Below are 23,003 nucleotides of genomic sequence, written 5' to 3'. Positions count from 1 at the left end.
AAGTGTATATCGATGATGCATGAGCGGCACATTGGCTCCGAAAGTTTGATTTATATGCGTTTTATGGTCCATGTGGCAATAATCTACCAGTACAGAAGGAAAACTAGTTACCGATAAACTTTTTGCGGCGCAAAGAAGAGACAAGGCACAAAAGGAATGTCAAACACAGGGCAGGCGCTACTTTCAACTGTTCAAACTACTTTCAACTTTCAAACAGTTGAAAGTAGCAATTGTCCTGTGTTTGACCTTCCTTTTGTGCCTTGTCTCTTGTTTGCGCTCTAAAAAGTTTATCAAGTATGCACCAACTAGGCCCACAGAAAGTTCTACTTGTTACCGAGTGCGGTAGGGTGGCAAAACGTGAAACGTGAAGAAAGGAAACGAGCACGCAAGCGAGCAGTGTAAGACATATGTGAAGGAAAAAGTTATGTGCAAAAAACCTAGAAGGTGCACCACATCCTCAAGAAAGAAATGTCTCCAGGTAAACAAACACAATCTCTCCGCAAATAGTATTTGCTGAGCCTGTCAATCATATCTACTAAGTTTTCTTGTACTATGTCATTGCGTCCTATTGCAGTAAGGTTGTGTAGCAAAGTACCAGCAACATTAGCCGAGGCCTGGTAGTTCATTGCAGTTTCATCGTACTTGCCACCTCTACAGTACATTCAATGGCACTGACTTTCGGTCAGGACCTTGCTTTGCAGGCGTGCTTGCTTCAAAAGGCATGCTTTTAAGAAGCATGCCTTTTGATCGCACACCTTCTGTTGCCATTGAGCAAGCAATTGCCCAAGCCTCTCTGCTACTTGGTGTTTTGAAAATAGCACCCGCTCGGTTTGGCCGTAATTTTTTTGTTGATTTCATGCCGTACCATTGCATAAAGCGTAGCTTCCTTGACAATTTGAACTGGCGAAACAAGTTTGATAATTTGCATTTGGCACAATGCCAGGGCAGCGGCGTCATCGTTCCGAAGGTCCAGCTGCCCTTGCCTTGCTATATAAGATCCTAGAGTATCCATTTCCAGCCACTTCGCATACATACACGACTAGCGTCTGCTTGACGCCCGCCGTTAGGCAAAACCATAACGCTACAGTGCACGTTTGATAAATACAATGCAAAGCGTTCTCGTCGCTTGCCTTTTTCTTGGATTTACCTGCATCACTGCAGCCGATGAAGGTTAGTTTTATTATTGTCCCTTCTTCTTAGTAGAACACTTGCACGTATGTCATTACAAACGTATGGCAGGAGGAAGAGGGTAAACAAAGGTTTGAGCAAACCAATAATGATTATATCTTGGAAAGGATATACAAAGCTTTCACATTAACTTTGCGCTAACAACTTTTTTACTAGTTCGTGCTACATGCCGGGTGAAAGTGTATAGATTTCAAATGCTGCTCCTACTAGAAAGAAAGTCTTACCGCTTGCATATTGCATTAATGTTGATGTGACCTATTCGAGCGGCGTTTTTATAGCCCCAACTTAATCGGAGTGAGACTAATCCATGTTTCAGTAAACACTACATTGTTTTGTCAATTGGTGGACATCGTGGCAAATTGCACTCCACTATAGCTGCTGCTGAAGTAATTGCTCGTTCCCTCAATTCTTTTGGCAGCGGAAGATGTGTGGAAGCTCATGGAACAGGGTATTCGCGAACGGGCCGGATCGGAGGCTCTCGCGGAGAGGCTACTCGTAGAGGCCCGGATTGTTCAAAAGTGTGGACTCGAGCATCCTGAGCATGGCCTTGCTGTTCTTAGAAAGGTGAGGAGACTAAGTGTCCAATTTGTAGGCCACTTCATTGAACATTTACTGTTTCTTTAGTTCTTTATTTGTTTCGTGTGTACATTTCCTTCAGCGCGAAAAGTATTGCGCATACGCGAAGCTTATTACTATTCTTTTGTTCCATATCGATTGTGCGCGCCAGAGTCACCGTGGCAAAAGTTTTGTAGTGGTAGCATCTAGGTATAAATTTTGTAAACTGAATTTCAATTTTCACGAGCGCTTTCCGCAAGTCTCAGAAATATGTTTATATAAAATATCGGCTCTAGAACGTATAACTCAACATTAGCTTAGGGATGGCATCTTCTATTTCTACAGGTATGCAACGAATCTTTCCTTTCCAGGCAGTAACATGGACGTGACCACCGTTGGCATGCTGTTATTATTGTTGTGCATCCCACTGACTATTAAATAGATAGCTTCTTGATGCTCGATACCTTTGTATCGTTATTTTATTTTGTTGTCGAGTAGGCTCACCTAATCCAGTGTCAATGAGTTGTTGAGAGCCATCGAATAAAAAGAGAGAGCAAAACAACAAAAGCTCGTGTTTGACCCTGGCTGTTTCAGATGTTTGTGAAAATTGGCTCTGAAGGAACTGAGTGCGTCAGGACGAAGTCTGGAATTGCAGACGCTGCAGAAAGAGTCATTGCTGTAAGTTCAAAGTTTTCGCTACGCCCACTGTTTATTCATCAGTTACGAACGTGATTGAATGATTCGTTAACAGAGGAATGCAGTCAATCATCGATAACTGTTTAGATCCGAAATGGGTAATTGTCTTGAAACGCTCTTTATGTGGCATTACATGCAACAACTTTGTTTTTAATGCAGCTTTTACGACCTTCATAATATTGAAATGGAGAAATTAGTTTTTTTTACGTTTCATGAAATCACGTGAACCGTTTCACGCTAATTATGTAACATGTCTGTGGAAGAGACAGGAGCAAAACCTAGTGCGTGTGTCATTACTCAAAAATAGGGGTTTTGCTGGATTCCCTTTGCATCATCATCACCAGCGCATGCATCATTATTGTCACCATCACCATACTGTTTTATCTTTACTGCGGGAGGAAAGCCACTCCCATAGACAATGAATTATCCACCCTTTGCATGAGCTAGAGAGGGATAATTTTATTGCAGCCAAGGATAAATCCTAGGCTGCACACTTTCCTAATTTCACCACACCTAGTTCTCTGCCGTCCTCGGTGGTGCTTCTCTTTACTCGGCGCCCAGTACATAGTTCTAGGAGAGGACTGGTAATCTCCGGTATGCGTTACATGGCCTGCCCCACTACAATTCTTCCACCTAATTTCAACTAAAATGTAAATTACATCTGTTTGCTCTTAAATCCACACCGCTGCTGTTATGCCACTCAATGTTACGACGATAATTTATGGTTCCACCGTTACACCGCTCGTTACCTGGTCATTAGAGTCATTTCAAGCTTCTTTTTTAATCTCCAAATTTCTGCCTCATGTGTTAGTACTGGTTCGAGTGCAATAAATGTACGCTTTCTTCTTTGTATAGTGTCTTTGTACATGGAACACCTAGTAGCGCGCAATGCCGACCAAGGACACTTGAGGTATAATTCTCGAGTACAAATGCTATTATCTCGAGAAAGAAGTATGGTAGCATGCCCCGCATTGTTTCGGAATTGTCTCCAGATTGTCCCTGTGAGCAAGTACTGGTCACAGTGTGGTCTTGTGGACAATACTGCCATCCCTGCTTTTCTTGCAGATCAAAAAATGTTGGACAGATGTGGCGGACCATGCAAAGGTACACTTTTTTGTATTGAACCTCGACAAACATCCAAGATTTTAGTTGCGTTGAAAATGCTCCACAGCACCATTGCGCACATTTTGCATTTGGGTACAGTTTTCGGTGTTCTAGCATAAATTAGCCAGTTTTAATGAGAGTGCTATAATTTGTTAGATGCTCTGGTGTTTCTCATGTGAAAATATTGTTTGTCTTCTTAGTTCAACTTTCGGCTTGGAATAATTGACTCGAAGCTTCATATTTCTGATGTTACAAAGAACACTGCTATGGGATAACTATCTTGTGTTGATGTGTGGCACGTCGTTATTGAAATCTGAAATTAAAATGCCAAGTCACAGGTACTGTAGAAGTCGTACTACAAAAAAAAAACAGAAATTGAATTGCTCCAGTTAACATACGATGCAGGAAATTAAGGAATCTAAACCCGTGGATTTATATAACTTAGGATAAAAAGTCCCTGCCTTGTGCTTTACATTCCGGTTGGGGTTCGGTGAACGGTTCTTCTCTACATATAAATAAACATGTCTTAGGCTCAAGTGAACATGAACAACCCTCTCTTCTCTATTCGACTCTAATCGTCGTTAAAGTAATCGTAAACAATCATGGGCTAGTCCTTAGGGTCAACTTGTATGTGGTACTTTCCCAGAATGCTAACACTGTAGTGGGCATTGCCACGTTACCACGTTTAGTGCAACATAGTCATCACTGTATGACATGCGGACCTTACTTTATCGATCGCTGCAGGCCTCGATACCGCTTACCGAGGAGGAAGCCGTCGTCTTCGACACCATAAGGGTAAGCCTAAATCTCGCAGCGTCGTGGTATTTTTAATTGAACTGTATATTAGAATATTTGGCATATAAAACCTGATATCGCTCCAAATCCTAAGGCACGAAGCTTGCTTCTCGTTGTATATTCGGATCCAAAGATTTTTTTTCAAAATCAAGGATTTCTGTTCGTAGATTACCAAAAGCTTGCGTTGGTAGTGAATTGTAGTAGCATGCGGTTTTAACCTGGGGATCAAGGCTGGTATTGGATCCGGCCGAGCGTCTCTTACAATATTACTCCTGTGTTTCACCGCATCTCCAGCAAACCATTCTCTCTTAGGAATGGAATGAGAAGACGTGATGCTTCATTGCTGACTGTAACTTATCGTTGTGGAAACAAAAAGCAGGGCAGACACGCAAGCGGATGAAGGTGCTTCTTTGTTTTGCAGCTTCTCCAGTGGAGCGAACCTTTTATCTCGATATTTTGGGCATGTCTACAGCAGTTTTGAGTGTATCATGTCTCGTTGCATGTAGTACATTTCGGCGAGTCGATACGACCCGTCTGAAATAATCATGCTTGTCTACGAGGACACCCTGTCCTTAATACATATACATGGTGCTCCAAGTAAATTGCGCCAAAATTTCAAGATAGGAGTGCCGCGTAGCTGGAGAGAACCAAGGTAATGTTGGCCGTCACTTGGAACAAGTCAGACTTTTTTTGTATTTCGCCTAATTACATCTGTAGCTATTATTAATTGTTCAGATTCATTACATACCATATTCAGAGTAAAAGTGCTAATGTGAAAATTGCAGACCATCCTGAAATATTCTCGATGTAGCTTTCTGTTGCTCAATACGTGCTACATAAAAGTTAAAAAAAGTTATTTCTGAGCCTGACATAAAGCCCACAAAAAGCTCGAACAAAGGTCGCATGGCGCGTTCTTGTGTTGCGCTGGTTGCTTGCCCAGCTGACAAGGAACCCGCGCAGCAATCAATGAATCTATATCTATTAACAGCCATCTACTCTAATCAGCGCTGGATGCAATGCAAATTCCTGCTCAATTTGCAAGAGGTGTGCCCAAACATAAACGCAAAACTCTACGACTATATGAAAGAGTGCAGTTACATATCGGGAATTGCTAAGACCGAGCAAACTAATTTAAATCAGTGATCCGGCATCATTAGGTTCCGAGTAATGTGAGGTGTTGCTGCAAACAATTCGTGCTCCTCCTTTCAGGTCTGCGTTGTCAAAGGTTTGGAGGCACTGAAGGAATGAGCGAAAGGTGAAGCAGGAGCTACTGAGCGGCTTGTTTACAGCTTTTGTAGGACCTTCTGCATAATAAAACTATTGTCTCCAACTTGTCCACATTGTGTCACAAGCGTGCTAACGCCATTTTTTTCTGTTCTTTCAGTGTTAAATGTTTTTATTCTCACCTTGTTTTGAAACATATTCAGCTAAGAATTCTCCCCTCAGATTTAATGACGTTGACTTCAATTCATGGCTCCTAAAGATAGAATTTGTTTCTTTTCGTAATTGTGTCTATGAATTCCACTTATATACAAACATAAATGAGCGCCAGGTGTGATGTGCAGAGGGCTCTAAAGCTGTTGATGATATAGGTAAATGGGCGCTCAATTTCTTGCCTGTCATCTGGCAATATTGCAAAGGAAGGCGAATCCCGCCACCGGAAGTAGAGAAGTAAGGGTTCTGAAAAGTAAAATGTTCGTTGAAAAGTAGTTTTTCTGCATTCTGGAACTTCATTTCTAGTGGATACGCCTGACAAGCTCACCTGCTACAATTTGTAAATTGCAATATGTGTCGTAAAGTAATTAACTAAGAACTTTATTGTTGAATTTTTGTTAATTAGTTGAATATGTGTTTCGATTTCTCGTGCTGCTAATGTCCGTCTCATCGAATAACCCAGCACAATGATAAGAATTATGCTACCTGCTACGGGCAATTTCTAAAAATTCCGTAAAACTTAGGAATGAACACCCTGTATGTCAGCAATTCATTTCACATCGACATGCTAAAATCGTTCAATGAGAATATATATTATGTTTGCTCTAAGCTTGTGTTTTCAAATTAGCTTTGTGAATACCTGTTTTCGAGATTTCTTTTTTTTAAGCCCTACATATTCTCAAGTATTGGGCTTGCTCCGAAACCGCACGTAAAATATAATAATATAATAATATACTAGTATTCAAGTTACAGGCGCACGTGAAATATTTGGACATAAATCAGTAAGAACAGTGCTGTGTGCCGCAACATGGCGAGAGGCGTCAAAATTTTAAGTGTAGAGATGCCAAAAGCGCGCGGGTTTCTTTTTTTTTTTGCAACTGGTCATCTTTAATAGCTCCCATCACTCTTTGATCTTCCACCATAAAGAAACGCGCAAACGACTAAATGCCAAGAAAATCAACAATTCCAAGTCTTCTTAATCACGTGTCATGCAGTTTGAAATCTGTCAAGTAGGCTTTTATTAGCTAAACTCAGCGAACGTCTTACAACATCACTCTTTTCGACAGAAGTGCTTATCACCGATTCGATACAGGTGCAATCTTTTTGTCTTGCCTCTTCACCGAATGCTAGCATGACGATCATGACGTTTTCCTCAAATCTGTCAATCAAGCATGCTGCGCACAGCATGTGTACAAGTAAGTTCTGCTTCCTTATTATTTTCTGTGCCGCAATGATAATTGGGCGGAAATTGAGGCTTGCGCAAGGTGTAAGTCACTCTCTCTGTACAGTATTAGTCACGGCTAACAACTCTGGAAAAGAGAAGACGCCCCTTTCGAGCTCCCATCTGAAAGATGGGACACCCACAACTGACCTGAAAGAGCAGACACTTCCTATCAGGAATGCATTAGCAAACTGGTTTTGCGTGCAAAGTCTCACGTTCGAGAGAGCGAGCGCCGCCTTGCGCGACCACCTTCCTCGTGCGATTGAAGCCAAACAAAAGGCGACGGCGTCGAGTTGCCGCCGCGTTATTGTAGACCTTGGCGGCGTTTCAATCTTCCTTTATTCTTGTCTTCAAACTGCTCCCTCACTCAAGGAGTCGTTTGCGCCGCAAAGTTTACAAACACGCTTGAGAAGTGGCTTCGCCACGCCGCAAGGACACTAGCGTCATCGAGCTGATGGCCTGGCGATGTTCTTGAGAGTATATAAGAACGTGGTAGCGCCAATGCGGTTAGACACATCTGATTCTTCGTTGGATACAGGCCCTTCTTGAAAATCTTATCGAGTGCACGTAAGCTGAGCTACAATGAAGACAGGTTTTGTGCTGTGTTTTTGCCTTGGCGTCGTCTGCCTGGTAGCCGCTGACGAGGGTGAGTATGCTGACTTGTGGTTACGCACCAGAACGATGATATACTTTCTGGCGACGATGATAATAATTTAAGAGAAGGGAAGATGCGAACCACAATATAGGGTTCACAAACCTACGAATACGATGTCGTAAAACACCATTGCAGTTGCTTGGGTGTTCCGAACCAGAATTTCAAAATCTTGAATACCACATTAAGAGCACTCACACGTCAAGCACATTACCATTGAGAAGATTTATTTTGCACGAACAGCGCTGAGAAAACGAGCAACGCGCAAGCAGACAAGATTTAGTTAGCGTTTTGCCCTTAAGTACCAGTGTTCTTTGATAAGCTTTTCAATTTTCAATATTATCGGTTCCTACAAAAGAAAGGAAAGACATTCCATACCGTTGCTTTGGAGGAGTTTGTTCTGAAGTAACATAGTCAGTTTACATTCACTAAGAACACAATCAAAACTTTCTTGCGGATATTACCATCTAGTTGAAATCTTTATTTTCTTGAAAGCCACGAGATAGGCTTAAACTCAATCTATGTGAGGACAGACTAATCTGATGTACGCATGTACTTGGAAATGATAAATGTAGCACGTTAAAGGTCCGCAACTTTAACGAAATGTTCATATTACGTGAATATAGGCAGTCTGCCCGCATCATCAAATGATCGCGTTTTTGGTTTCTTATATATAATAGCGCCTTCTCCTAACCCAAATTGCTCAAGCCTAGATAAATTGTAGAATGATCTGCAATCAGCAAGGAGCAAATCTTCTACTAAAGAAAATATTTTGCACAATATTACTAGGGTGCAAGACAGCACGACCGACGAAGTCTGCATTACAAAATTAACTTTAAAACAAACGTGTTTGTAATGTAGCAAACGTAATAAATGACATATACTGCGAACACTGACGCCCGGTGAAGTAATTATGTGCTATGCTTAAGTTCTGTTAACAAAGGATGAACTGCATGGTGTTTCTGGTAGGAACACCAGCAGCTTCGTTCCCTTTTTAGATGGTTCCTTTTTAGATGGTTTTTTAGATGGTAGAGCACGCTTATAGCTCAAAATTTTCTGTGAAATGCAATATTTTCCCTTGATAGCATATACATTCAAGAAACACGCCGTGAAGGCTTTTTCACGAATTCCTATACTCATATAGCAGACAGCATTTCGAAAATACTAAGATAGAGGTAGTTACAAATTTCCATAGAAAAAAATTCGTCGCCCCTTCCACTCCATGAAGATGGTTAATCAGCTAAGCTGCAACGTGCGGCCCCGGTGCTTATCACTGGGTTAATACCGAGGGTTAATTATTGTATTTATCAATTATGAGGTTATATATGAGCTTACACACACGTTCGGCGGCGATAGAGAGAACGACGTAACTGACGGTATGCCCACAGTCCGCCGTGCTTGCGTTCGATGTCTCGAATTTGCTCGGCAGTGTGATTAGCAGCATTCGCCTGCCATTGCCGCTTGCGATTTTTCGAAATTAAATTTCTTTAAAATTAAATCTATCCGTTATGTAAGACAATGAATGACTCATACCCCCTTAAGCAATGGCTGATACCCCCGCAGACGCGGCCTCCCCATAACGATGATAGACGAGAGGTGAAATTCTACGCTGGAATAATTAGCGGCAGCGCAGACAGCTGGGGAAGACGACGACGACGCTCGAGCCAATTGTGGTGATGATAGGTTTCTGGGGACACATGATTTCAGCTAGCCGTATAAAGCTCGCTTTAAATATTTCAACCGAATAGTTCATCATTTATTCTTGTGTGTGTGAGCTTACCCTGTATAACAAAACGGCCTTAAGATTTGTTAATGTACCATGCTTTAGCATTTTGTTGTAAGGCTGTTACAAAATCGAGTTTTTTTTATTGGGAAATACTTCATCACGACAGCTATTTTTCATCATCAGAACCTTATTCTCTAATGGCTGCTTGTAATGTTGAAATAGCTCATCCTGCTACGAATAATATTCGGTATTTTCCCTGGCTTTAGTGCAATTGCTTGTCGCTGATTTCAAAGTCGCTGTTGACTATTTAGAATGTTTATAGTTAACAGTGCTACAATATTCATGTCCACTGGTAGCTGCCCAAAACAAATTTAGCTTATTCACTCTCACCCTTGCCAGAACCGTGAAATAGATGACCTGACACTCTTGTTTTGTGAAGCTGTTCTACAGCTGTTGTCATCTACGGGTAATAACTAGATTTTCGTGCTTGCTAATCTTGCAGCCGAAGATGTGGCGAAACTCATTGAGGAAACTGTTCGCGAGAACGCTGGAAGTGATGAATTTGCGGAGAAGGTACTGGCACGAGTGAAGCTTATTCAGGAGTGCGCCGTGGAACATAAAGAAGATGGCATCGAACTGCTTAAAAAGGTAAGTCAACATGTAAAAAGATGCTCTTACTTTTTTTTCCAAACTCTGCTTCATACTTTATCACAGAATTGAAGACATTTGCAGGTTTGTATAGGTGGTAAGGTAAATTCAATTTCATCTAATGTGACAGCAACCAAATAGACCAACTAGTGCTACCCAGCTTGGGCGCAGCCTTGTCAAATTGTCACTGACGAAACTCCACATACAAAGTACTTCGCACCAGGTATATAAAAACCAAAACTTATCTACAAAAGGATCTTACACAGTGAATTGAGATAGCGATTTGGCGTGCAGGCCAAGTCAATGCAATACAGCTTTGAACAAGCAAGAAATGACCACTGGCAGCACCCATTGTATAAAGTATGCTGGATCAAAAACCTAGGCAGGTATTTGGTGAAACAAAATATAAACATCTAGCTGAGCGGTTAAAAACTGTAAAGGTATTATAACCGAGGCAGTGCTGCTTAACAAATTTCAGTCCCAACGTCTGAATTCACTGTTTGAAGATAATCGATACGTGTTAGCCTTCCAAACGAAATCGAAGTTAACAAGGTAAGAAATCAGGCAAGATATTTCGCTTGCCATCATAGAGCTCCCTGCCGTGATCATTTAGCCTCCGGTCAAGCTGATCCATGGGCTTTGCTCCAGTCAGCTAGGTGCCCTTCCGCCTTAGCGTCTCTTGCCACAAACAAAGTATTTTAAACTGAAGCATTATCAAACTTTTACCTAAGAAGCAGCGTAGTACTTGAGCAGGTAAAATAAAGCATTTTGGATTTATTATCCGAATCTTTCTACCACGAGAAGCACGGAAGTAGTTAATACGGGGCCGCTCATTGGCAAGAGCATGCAATAATTATTCCAACTTTTTCTTTCAGTTCACCGTGCCTATAACGAAAGAGGGAACGAAATGCGCCGCATCTAAATCTGGAATTGCGGACGCCACAGAAAGAGACGCTGCTGTAAGTATAAATTTGATGAGTCACTTACTGACCGACTGACTGACTGTCTAACTTACAGACGGGCGGAACAACCTAGTGAACGGCAATTATGGCACTGACTTATGTAACACTTCATGAACTACTGGAAAAAAAAACAAATGTTATAATGCGAGCAAATCTGTAAGCTAAGAAGCAAGCTCGCTGTGTTTGCTCGGCGGGATTTGGTCAAGAAGCCCTACAACATGACGTACGAAAAGATATTCAAGTGGTAATCAAGTGGTTATCAAGCGTCTTCATGCAGAGGGTTGTACCCACTAAGCCAAGCCAACTTGTCGCGCATGTGCGCACATAACTACAAATGCAGACGACTATACGTCGTCCTCATGTTGTCCACCGCGTATACCACGGGACATTCTTGCCAACAGGGGGGCACATCACTGGAAAGCCTGGCGCTGTCAATTGATCGTGGTGCCACCAATTTTATTTCATTCCTCCTACGAGAACAGTGTACATGCAATAGTATGTTGGGCCAGAATTCAGTAACGGCAGTTTCGCGCAAAGGGTCGCTAACGAAGCCTGCCTCACTTCTCCGGCTCGCAAATGCATGGGGGGCGGACATAATTAGGGCGTTGCTACACCACACTTCTGCAGATTGCTGTGGAGTGCGTCTTAGCGATTCAAAGAGTTCATAGGAGTTATTTTGGTAACACAAGAGTTAAAAATTTATTTCATATTGTGGCAAAACCACGATTTATGAGGTACGCCGTACTGGGGGACTCCGGAAATTTGGACCTAAATCTAACGTGCACGTAAATCTAAGTACACGGGTGTTTTCGCATTTCGCCCCCATGGAAATGCGGCCGCCGCGGCCGGGATTTGATCCCGCGACCTCGTGCTCAGCAGCCCAGCGGTAGCACAAGAGTTCTGTTTGAGTTTCGTAGAGGTTGAGAGGGGGCAGGAGCATTTAATGTTTTCCGTGATCACGAGGAATTCATTAAACGAATCCAGGATTTGGGCTACTAATAATCACTGTTCGCGGTATTCGAGGTAAAAAAAGTCAAGTACTCAATGAAGTAATTCTTTTCCAAGCCATTTCGAAGCAATGGCCGGGCTGCATTGCGCAAAGGCATTGTCTAATGCAGCGGAGTTAGAACTGAACAGCGATCATTACTAATACCACAGCCGCTACGTGAAAAATAATGAGTAATAATTTTGATTATAAACCCCGTTCTTTGTTTTTTTTATAAGCGTTAAGACTTCTAACGTGTGCAGTAGGCCACAAACAGTAGGCAGAAGGTGACGTCATGACCATGCTGCACTGCAGTAATCAGCGTTGATTTATAGATGAAATGCCATCACCTTGCATTTTGAGGGGCAATAATGAACTTGCGGACATATTTAGCGTAATCACCATGAACCTCACCACATCTAGATTCATCATATAACAATATGAACCTTAGGGAATAAATATTGAACAGTTTTCTGACGGGCACAGTGATATGCGTGTGCTCGTGAATGACACTTCCGCTGTTTCATGGAAAGCTGCAGCACTTTGTGGAAATATATATTTGAAAGCTGTGGGTAACAAACGCTCGGAGATGGTATGTATTTGTCTCAGATGTTTCCATAAATTTCAGTTAGAACCTATTACCAGGTTTCCTACATTCTGCATTGCAGCGGCGTCATTTTTTCGAAGTACGCAGCTTATATTTAAACTGACCTCTGCGTAAAGGGAAGTAAACTTATATCATTGTCGCTTGAAGAACTCCATGACCAAGATTTTAAATGATTTCAAAAGTTGAAATAGGAGCAGCTGTATTACTTCTCCGAGGCCATGGTTAGCAATTCGACGTTCGATTGGTGGTACCAAAAATTAATTAAAGTATATCGTTTTACGTGCCAAAACCACGATATGATTATGAAGCACGCTGTAGTGGGCGACTCCGGAAATTTGGACCACCTGGGGTTCTTTAAGGTGCACCTAAACCTAAGCACATGGATACTTTCGCCTTTCGCCCCCATCGAAATGCGGCCGCCGTGGCCGGGATCGGTCGGTGGTACTAATTCCCCGGCGCTACTCATAATTGTAATTTGTTGATTTACTTATTTTTATTTTTTCAGGAGAAGGAATGCTACCGGGAGGCTTCAAAACGCCATCTGGTAAGTTGCGCGCTGGTACCGAGAAATTCTGCCCCGTTACATTTAGCTGGCACATAGAAAATATAGAGCGCAACACGCGATAACATAAAAAGTGTTGTTTTACCCCAGCGTGACTCAGCAAGCTCTCCAACCGGCAAGTGTTCCAAAACCATAAAATATATGTTAAACCAGTAGTTTATTAACGCTAAGGAAGCAATAATGCAGTTATACTGATGAAAAAAAGAACAATCATATCATCTCTACTAAAAACTCTGATTAAGGTCAACCTACTTCATCTGCAGTGACCGTCCCTTTAAATTTATCCATGGAACGTCTCACACGACGGTATGAATCGTTTAGCTTCTCCACTCGTTTCCATCGTGCAACACTCAAGATTAGAGCTGACTGTTCTTTCTTTTATATTTGTTTGCTTTTAGTGACAGTTTCGTGCTTCCTTGAATGAAAGAAACACAATTCGTGCCACTAACTGAAATTTTTAATGAGTTCCTATGTTCGATTTCTAGAACACAGTTCATTTGTAAGTGATAGAAATTGGGAAATGTTTGTATCCTATTGCACTTGCTGGAAAATTAGGAATAGAACGTGCGAGGTAATACTACCAGCGGACGCACAAAACAACACGGCTCTTTCATTCGACGTCTAAACGTGCTATGACACCTTTGTGGCACTATCGATACGGGACATTCCCCAGAATATAAAACGACTGCTATCAACCAATATTGTAGTGGGCGTTATAGGGAATTATTCATAGAGAAGTCCTCCTGTCAAATATAACAAGAGAAGCAAAGTAAAAGAAACAAGAATCCAGGCAATCCAGGAAACATTTACACAAAAACTAGCCGTGCATAAAAAAGATCTCGGTTTGAAAGACCCACCACAATATATCGACAAATAGCTGAAATGCAGGGCATTCCCTATGCAATTGTGACGCAATATAAAACCTGGCGAGAAGCATAAGTATACACACCATCATGTCACTGAGGGATGGCTTCTAATCTGTCGAAGCTCCTAATTCAAGATTACTTCAAATTATTTATCACTTCTGTTTCAAAAAGGAGCATCTTTCAGGTCCAACTTTTGGTGCGGTAGGTTCTCTTTTTTATTCTTTTGTAATAAGAAATCATGCCCTTAATAAAATTATTTGTGCTTGGTTGAATTCTGTTTGATTCATCGCGGAGACGTAACGGTCAGTATTAATATGTCGGTCATTTATTTGCCATGCAGGAATCAACTCCACCTACGGAGAAAGAAACCGCCTTGTACGAGACCATGAAGGTAAGTGTATGACAAAGCAATGAATAGCAGTCTGCATTAGATCTGTCATTCCGCGCTTTGATTCATCTTTGCAATCTTGTCATCGCTAATTTAGCCCTTTTTACACTCGTACGTCATCTAATGTCCCTTTGGGACCCTTGGGGAATGAATAAATCAATAAATAATAAATAAATAAACACTAGAAAAACAACGCAGAAAATTTCTGTTCTAACTTTGGTCCTGTCGTCTGATTTATGTAGTGAATTCCTGTAGTAGTTAATTATCTTTCACTAGAAAAGACGACCGAGATCTCTATAAGACGAAATAAATTTCGATTGCAGATAGAATTTTTATGAACACTACAGGAAAAAAATCACCGTTGACGTCGCCGTGAGGTTCCATATAGAGTGCAAATACGATAGGATCGCGGCCGCGCGCCATAAGCTGTAGGTGCGAGGTAAAGCATTCGAAACTGAGCCGACAAGAATGGAGGCTTGGTACAGCGGCATCTTCTCGCGCGCGCAAGCGATAACAGTAGGGGATGGTGCGCGCCGACTTTTCGCGCGCGCCAGGGAGATCTTACTCAAAGAACCGCGGGAGAGAAAGACTGGCTGCCTCCGAGGCACACAGCAAATTTGTTACATGTTGACAATACGTGGCGACGGTGCTCCTCATTTGATCTGTGGTCATCACAGAAACAAAAAATGACCATTTATGCTAAATTGCCGTGGCCAAAGCTTAACTCTAGTGCCCTTTATCTCCGTCTCAATTTTTATATGCTTGAGCCGAGGTGCGCAAGGCCTCACCTCCGGTGGAAGAGAACCACATAGTCCCAAATTCCAATCGGACGGATGAATGAGCATTGAATATTGTGTATTAGAAATTCACAAGGTTTTTACAAAAGTTTGAGTACGAGAACACAGAGTGGGAAAGCAGCCGTTGCCGCACATGCGTTTTGTTGCGATATTTTGAGCAGCGGCCGATTCCAGGGTTACGGTAGGACCGTTGGTTCTGGCACGTCTTCACCGCAAGATCACGACAAATCGGAGTCATTTACCCCGCCAACGTCACTCCTTCTATCGCTGCTATCAGAATTCCCGGATATGCACAAAGCGCCTTTCAATACTGCGTAAAAAAATTACAGTGTACAGTTTACACCACCGATATTAAACTGGGATAAAAAGTTCCCTAGGGCGACGTGGCCCAATTCTAACGTCACGACGGAACGCCGTTCTGTCGCAATATCAGAACTCACGTCGTCGGCAAATATTTTGTCACCTCTCTAGCGCCGCGACCGAAAGCGCCAAGTGCGACGTTATCGCCGCGACAGAAAGTTCCTGTTGCGACATGAGAACGTCTGTCGCAACGTCTCAACGCCTGTCGTAGCGTAACGTCTGTCTCAACTACAGTAACTGATGCCGTACATCAGGAGCTACTTTCGTACGACAAATATTTATGTTGCGTGTACGACTGGAAATAAAAAAAATCGATCAATAAGTTCCCAGGTGGCCCTAGCAGAGTATAACCAGCAACTCGTAGTTACGATACCCACACAAGAAAACAAGCAAGCGTGGTAAGCTCCATATTTCCCAACTCAGCTTCGAGGCGCCTAACTCTGTAACGAGAGGCCTGTGAAGAAATTGTTCACTGCTGCAATCTGTAAATAAATCTACTAGTATAATGAAAATCGATACCTACTCCAGTGGAAGAAAACATAGGGCCAAATAACCGCACAAAAATGACGGCAGCCTCAGGCGCAAGGCGAAGATTTAGCAACTTACTACTGCTGATATCAGCCAACCAACCTAACTTAGCTCGTGTGATTTTGGGGGGATCCTGTTAGTGCTGAATACGTTCAAGCGTGATCACGGAGACTGCTGGGGCTGTGGCACTGGAAAGCAGCCTATTCAAGTAAATACGAATGCTTCTGGCGAAGCATTAGCATAGATGTAATTGTGACACCCTGTTTACTCGGATTTCTATCATTCAAGAAGCGAGCAATATGAATGAGTTGAAAGCGAACTTTGTGAATTTCACATCGGTCAAATTATCCTGAAGATAGAAGCATCGTTTTCCTCTTCTAATGCTAAATTATTATAAAATAATGGTGTTTTAGTTGCCAAAACTGCAATATTCTTATGAGGCACGCCGTAGTTTCAATTTTGATCACGTGGGGTTCATTAACATGCACATAAATCTAAGTGTGCGAACATTTTTGCATTTCGCCCATTTCGCGCATTTCGGTTGCAATCAAACCAGTGACCTCGAGCTGAGCACCGCAACGCCATATAGCCAATGAGCTATCGCGGAGGGTCGTCATTTAACGTGACTGGTCTCTGTGAGAAGATAAGCATTCCTGGCAATGTACCATATGCAGGTTCAATATGAAAATTCGTCTTCTTGAGACAACTCTCACATCACCTGATGTTACATGTGCATGCTTTCTGTTACACAAATACATTGTTCCCAGGTACGTGCCTGGATAAATGCCCATAGAACCAACAGATACGCTTCGGAAAAACATTTTTAAACTACTTCAAATAACACTCATATTCCATTGTTTCAGGCTTGTTTTCTTCCAAAACTGGCTGCGCTGGAGGCCGGCAGCGTTTGAAGGACAGCAACAGCCCATGAGGGTTCACCAAGTTTAACTGCTTGTTCTGCTTGACGGAGGTGAACGAAGTGGGTCCTTGCAGTGTTTATTCCTTTTGAATGCTCAATAAACATCATGAACCGGAAATTTCGGTGCTATTCTTATTCGTTCCTTGTCCCTTCCCTTTACTGTCCCGTATACATCAAGCTCTTTGATTCATATTGTGGCATCGTGATAGCAAGCGCCACGTTTGCAGATTGAGAGATAACCATTTTTAAAAGATGGTGGGGAATCTTCTTCGCAGGGATCGTTGATTAGTTAGCAGCCTGCTTTGGTTTGGATCGAGCTGGTAACACGAGATAAAAATTTACCGCAGCACATTGTAGTGCACAATTGAACACCATTAGGAAAGTTAAAGGTTTGACGGAAAACCGTCTTTCGGAATGCAACAATGTGAAGGCGCAAAAAAAAATCCCGTGTACTATGCCGACCAGGTTTTTAACTGTGAGCAAGGCCCCCATGTAGGAGTCGCATAGTCATTTTCTAATAAATCTATACTTTGGTTGGCGTAGTACTCAGGTTTATTTCTACCCTTCACACCATTTGGAAAGCCTTTATTTGTGTCCCCTGACATATTCCAGTTGTGGAGGAGGCGGAAGAAAACGAATACTGGCAGAAATCATCTCCCGATGGCTGTAGAAGCTAATGTGATTATCATTGCAGCAAGGTATAGGGGCACGCTGTATTGGCCATGGGCACAGGCTTTAGGTTTTTAGGCGCTTCTAAGAGAAAATACTTGATTGTCCAACACGGATGTGCGGGTAGGAGCTGAACAGCTTAAACGTTTTCGTTGGTAAAGCCAAGCAACTATTGGCCGAAAGACCCCGATGACTATAATGCACATTATGGCACTGCACATTAGGGGACAACCAGTATCAGCAAGTCGGGATTGCTACTAAGCCGATTATCACTCTCCCTGCCCGCGCCATATATAGAATGTACGTAGACGTTTTTCATGTGACGTTATTGGAATGTTTAAACAGTGCGTTTAGACAGCTATAATTGTTGGCTAACGACTACAGACTTTCAACAAGTAAGCTCTCTGCAGTCTCTGAATTAAAATTAGTACGATACCAGGCCTTCTCTTGTCGCGACTTGTCTACCAGGCGGTAGAGAAGTCGGGAAGGCGTTCCGCTCTGTAGCTCGAGGTCATGCGTTCAATGCTGGCCCTGGCGTCTGCATCCTTACGGGGGCCGAATGCAAAATCCCTCGTGTACAGTGAATTGAGTGCACATTAGAGAACCACAGCTAGTCAGAGATAATACGAAGCCGCACACGATGGCCTTCTCTTTGAATTGGGTCGTTGTGTTGGCATGTAAAACCGAAATTTCGATAATTATTAGTCCAAGTGAAGCAGGCGTGCTAACGGCTTTTGGTCAATGAAAACTGGTGTTCTGTAGAATGCCAAAACAGCTTTGCAAGAAGGCAAAACAGTCTGTTGAATGTTACCATTCACCATGCACTTCGATCAGGGTATACAATTTGTGTTTCCTAATGGCAGTGACAACTGCTGTGTGTCAAGATTCTTTGCAAGCTCCGTACCTACAACTTGAAAGGCAAATTTTAGTGAACTAACGTGCAGGCCACAGGGGTGATCGTGAGGAGGGGTGCTGGAGTCATGAAGTGAAGGATCATCGCTTGTAGTTTTTCTGAAACACATGTGTTTGTCTATTCGTTAGGCAGTGGACGGAGAAGTTTATCTGGTAGCCGTTCAACTCCTACGAGAAACGTAGAAAGTTTTTTTATGTTTAGTAAAGCAGAGAGAAAAGGGTAAAAGAAAAAAAAATATTCATACCCGTAGTCGCAAAAATAAACAGAATCAACCAAGTCTTTATTTCACGCGAAAACGGTTCCCTTACACACGGTTCTCTAGCCACGTTTTATTTTCGCTTTAGAAAGTGTGATCTCAGGGTGCAGGCCGAAATTCTACAAGGGCTTGAGAATTTCAGAGCCCGACAATGCGCCACATATGTGCAATATTGTGCAAACAAAATACCACGTCTAACGAAAAATACAGGCATTTCAGGAAGCACAAGAGTGTAGCATGTTAACACGTCTAACAGGTTTGTATTGTTACGCACGTTACTTTAAACATATCTGCGTTAATTTGATGAAACCTTTGCAGCGTTTGGCCTAATATGCCGATATATTTGGTATTCGTAGTTTGTTCGTCTATTGGCATTCTCCAAGTATAGGGCATACGTGTATCGGCTTAAGTTGTGTCGTGCTGTTAACTGCACAGAGGGAGGAGGGGAGGTCACCAAAGATGGTTACTTTGTTTTACACTTGCACAATGCGTAGCTTGGGAAGACGTACTAGTTAGAGGAAACAAAGTTTGCACTGTGTGAGTGTAATGTATTTATTTATTTTTGACATACCCTCAGGACCCGAAGGCAACAAGGAGAGAAGTGGTTAAGAAAAAAAATATTCATGGCCTACTTGAAGGCGGCAGAATCATAGGTCACAGCGACGGAGTTGGGAACTTGGTTCTGATCACTGCTAGTTTGCGCCAAAAAACAAGTATTTACTTCAATATATTAGTGACGCATGGCAGATTTAAGCGACGCATGATGCAACCTACATATTTATTTAGGTATTGCTTTCCGACGAGACATACAGTGGGGAGAAGAAAATGTTCATTTGTAGAAGCTGTGTTTATGAAATAAATCTGGTGACAGGTCAAGGGGCTGGGGGGCAGAATAAGCGGAGGGATTGAAATGTCGGCAGACCTAAGTTCACTATCATTGACGAAAGGCTTGCGGGACAAGAGTAATTTGAAAGTATTCAAGGGCCTTTATTAATGCAGTATTTGAGAGATCTGATATTTACGAAGCAAAACCTATTTTCGATCTTGCTAAGAGTTTGAACAAAATGAGCTTCAGGCGGCTGGGGCCGGTAAGTGTATCGGCCCAATTATACAAGCATGCGATCAGCTTTATAACGAATATGATCAACATGCTAGTTCCATGACAGCTTTTGAGCTATATGTACTACAAGGTACCTGACCGAAGGTACGGACGTTAACGGTAGTGTAACAAGCGTGTGGGTAAGTTTAACAGTAGTAAATTGCAGTGCGCTACTCAGATCATTGTTGCATTTGAACGCATTAGGTTTCATTTACCATCTATCTCACCAGTTCGAAAATGTATGAATGCCTGTCTGCCAGGCAGAAACATCTTGTAGCTTCATTATTACACGATACAGCAGATAAACGTACCTCTGCAAAAAGCCTAATACAGCAGCTTAACAGGAAGCTTTACCTCGGGCCCAACTCCGATGCCGCCTATTCAAATACATGCAAAACACAGAAACGCTTTTCTGAGATAACCAATGGGTCAATTTCAATTAACTCTCTTGCATTTCAGAGAGAAGGTAAATCCTAGTAACAGTTAGAAGCGGAATTTTTATTTAGGCTTGATTTTTCTAAAGAATTTTTTTTTTAATTTCGTAAGTTTGAAAAGGAGCACGAAGTTCACAAAATTTTAGCTCTGCACTAAGAACAGATATCGCAATTATGTTAACTACGTTCGTTAGAGCATACAAAGCGGATAAATTTGATTTATCAATTTATACTTTACGTGAATTTGCTACATTGTTTAAAAGGCTTCTGCAAAAGTCGTACTCACGTATTAGTAGTTGGTTTCACATTCATGTATAATACAGAATCTTTCTCCGCTTAAGATGTACCATTACACGTAATCGATAGAATTGTGATATTCCTTTTCATTGCTGAGTTACACAGATGTAAACTTGATGGTTCTGTCTTTTGAACATTTGCGATTTTCAACAAACTTTATTTAGAACTTTACTATAACTTCGCTGCCAATACTTATTTAGTTTTACCTTTTTCTTTCAAATGCAATAAGTTGATTAAATTTGGCGCAATGCTTGCCGAGAAAAAGGATTTATTATTTTTCATATATTAAATAGGAACCCCCGAGCTAAAGCTTCCTCTTAATCCCAGATAAATGAAAAAGTCACAGGCCTGCGCGGCACACGCAGCACAGTCACAGTGCAAGCTGGTGCAGTGCCTCAAAAGTAGGTCCAATTTCGGCACCACGCACAACAGGGTCTCCGCGGCAAAGCCACTTCACCTCGTTTTGACGAGAACGATCTGACTGTCCGCCCGGCGTCGACGGCGAGCTGCGGCTTGTAATGCTCTCTGCACAGCAGTCTGCTGAGCCCGATCACGCATGGTTGTAGCCACACACGTAGCTCTACGATTCGCTTCTTCGGCAGCGATCCGTACCTTGCGAAGGGACGCCATAATGTGTGCCGAAGAGGTATCCAGAATACGTGGCGCACATCTCACATCCTTTGACCCGTGGCACGGTACGTTGACAATGATGTTTATGATTACGATCCTGATTGTTTGTTGGAATCTTCAAAATGGGCTGGAGACAAATAGTCACCTAGTCCGCTTGAGTGAACCAGGTCCAGTTACATAGGCAATTGCTAGATGCAACTTACATGTCGGGCACGCTGCGTTTGCAGGCGCCACCATACTGACGGAGGCTTGGGCTGCTCGGGATCGCCTTGATTACCCGCCACGTCTAAATCGCATCTCGTCGTCAGCGCCTGCGCACGCTGCGTTTGCAGGTGCCTTACGTAGATGGCGCCACCATACCGGTGGAGGCTCAGGTCGTCTGCACCTGCGCGCCTCCCTAGGGAGCGTTTATAGGACACTTTTTCCGCTGCCCGATAGCAAGCGCTTGCGTGGCTTAGTGGTAGAGTATCTGACTCCCACGCAGCGGGCCCGGGCTCGATCCCGGCGGGAACCGGGTACTTTTTCCGTATTTCCGGCGATAGCGGTTACGGTCGCCAGCGGCGGCGGCGGCGGTGGACACCACAGCGAACCGAAACGGCTATTGGAATGAGCCCATAACAGCTTACGCTTTAAAAGTGCCTAAGACTGATAACTCTGCAATGCCTGAAGCGGCATGCACATTATGGGAATTATGATTGTTAGCATGGATATATTGCAAAAGATTAGATTTTTTATTTTTATTTATTGATATACCTACAGTCATCCAAAGGCATTATAGATTTACATGAGAGAAAAACAGTGCAATGTAAATCAGGAATTAACAATAAGAAAAATATAAAATATACAGAAAATTTTCATAAAAGACCAAGAAATACAAAATATGCCAGAAACGCTTTTTACTACACTGGAGGATCAGTAAGCACCGAAACAAAGAGCTTCGCTCACTTTAGGCTGTGTGTGATTTAGAGTTCATACAAAACAAAAACAATTGAACACTAGTGTTTATAGATACCTATACAAAATAAACACAGCCTAAATGAGCGCAATAATAAACAACAAACGGAATAGAGCTACGCTATGTTGTACGCACAAATTCGGAACAATAATAAAATAAATACATGAAATCACAAAACAAAAAATTTATACGTAATGTTGCAAAGCTACTAGAAATTCATCACGGCTTACGACTTGCGTCCCACCACAGGGAAACTGAATATATAACTTGTTGTTGCGAGGCAGGGGGGGGGGGGGGGGGTATATAATGAAAGTGAGAGAGCGCACAAGGATTTCGTTTATTTTTAGCCTGCTATCATATCCGACGGGAAATATACGGAAGCGGTACGAGGCAGGCGCCGCTGCCAAGGTCCTGTGATTAAAATAGATGTCGCAGAAACAAGACGCGAAAGGACGCGTGATGTGATGCTGTCAGGCCACGTGAGGCAACGTTTTATCGTAGTCACGCTATTTCGAAAGACATATTGTTAAGTAAAAAACAAGCAGCACGACGTTTCTGCTCTCAAGACTGCGTTCAAAGTAGTCAACAAAGAGTCATGTTTTCTGACATAATACATAGGCTAAAAGGCAGGAAGTGTGACTAGCGCGACATAGAAAACATGGGCTGACCGCATTTACACATACTTTCATACGCAAAAATTCTACGTAAAAGGAGATGCCAGACAAATCTTCATCTTGAATATAGTGTGAATAAAGG

The 23,003-nt window shown here is 42.4% G+C and overlaps 2 protein-coding genes across 2 annotated transcripts; both read left to right on the top strand.

Moving 5' to 3' along the window:
- The first annotated feature begins 1,011 nt into the window (after positions 1 to 1,011).
- On the top strand, positions 1,012 to 5,668 carry LOC119431165 (uncharacterized). The gene is made up of 6 exons (XM_037698634.2): positions 1,012 to 1,170; positions 1,607 to 1,752; positions 2,338 to 2,421; positions 3,505 to 3,543; positions 4,288 to 4,338; positions 5,548 to 5,668. Exons 1-6 carry the CDS (start codon positions 1,107 to 1,109, stop codon positions 5,584 to 5,586), a joined length of 423 nt encoding a protein of 140 aa, XP_037554562.1. The 5' UTR covers positions 1,012 to 1,106; the 3' UTR covers positions 5,587 to 5,668.
- A 1,824-nt stretch (positions 5,669 to 7,492) lies between these two features.
- Positions 7,493 to 17,129, top strand: LOC119431164 (uncharacterized). The gene is made up of 6 exons (XM_037698633.2): positions 7,493 to 7,640; positions 9,875 to 10,020; positions 10,896 to 10,979; positions 13,080 to 13,118; positions 14,343 to 14,393; positions 16,939 to 17,129. The coding sequence occupies exons 1-6, from the start codon at positions 7,577 to 7,579 to the stop codon at positions 16,984 to 16,986; spliced, it is 432 nt and encodes a 143-aa protein (XP_037554561.1). The 5' UTR covers positions 7,493 to 7,576; the 3' UTR covers positions 16,987 to 17,129.
- Positions 17,130 to 23,003: the final 5,874 nt, after the last annotated feature.

The sequence above is a fragment of the Dermacentor silvarum genome, chromosome 10, assembly GCF_013339745.2.
Source record: "Dermacentor silvarum isolate Dsil-2018 chromosome 10, BIME_Dsil_1.4, whole genome shotgun sequence".
NCBI classification, from domain to species: domain Eukaryota; kingdom Metazoa; phylum Arthropoda; class Arachnida; order Ixodida; family Ixodidae; genus Dermacentor; species Dermacentor silvarum.
Note: the sequence above shows the minus strand (reverse complement) of the source record. Positions and strands in the feature narration are given on the sequence as shown.

Coding starts and splice junctions, on each gene's coding strand:
- LOC119431165 (XM_037698634.2), top strand. CDS start 1,107: ATGCAAAGCGTTCTCGTCGCTTGCCTTTTTCTTGGATTTACCTGCATC. Junction 1,753..2,337: donor GCCTTGCTGTTCTTAGAAAG/GTGAGGAGACTA, acceptor TGGCTGTTTCAG/ATGTTTGTGAAAATTGGCTC. Junction 4,339..5,547: donor TCGTCTTCGACACCATAAGG/GTAAGCCTAAAT, acceptor TCCTCCTTTCAG/GTCTGCGTTGTCAAAGGTTT.
- LOC119431164 (XM_037698633.2), top strand. CDS start 7,577: ATGAAGACAGGTTTTGTGCTGTGTTTTTGCCTTGGCGTCGTCTGCCTG. Junction 7,641..9,874: donor CCTGGTAGCCGCTGACGAGG/GTGAGTATGCTG, acceptor CTAATCTTGCAG/CCGAAGATGTGGCGAAACTC. Junction 14,394..16,938: donor CCTTGTACGAGACCATGAAG/GTAAGTGTATGA, acceptor CCATTGTTTCAG/GCTTGTTTTCTTCCAAAACT.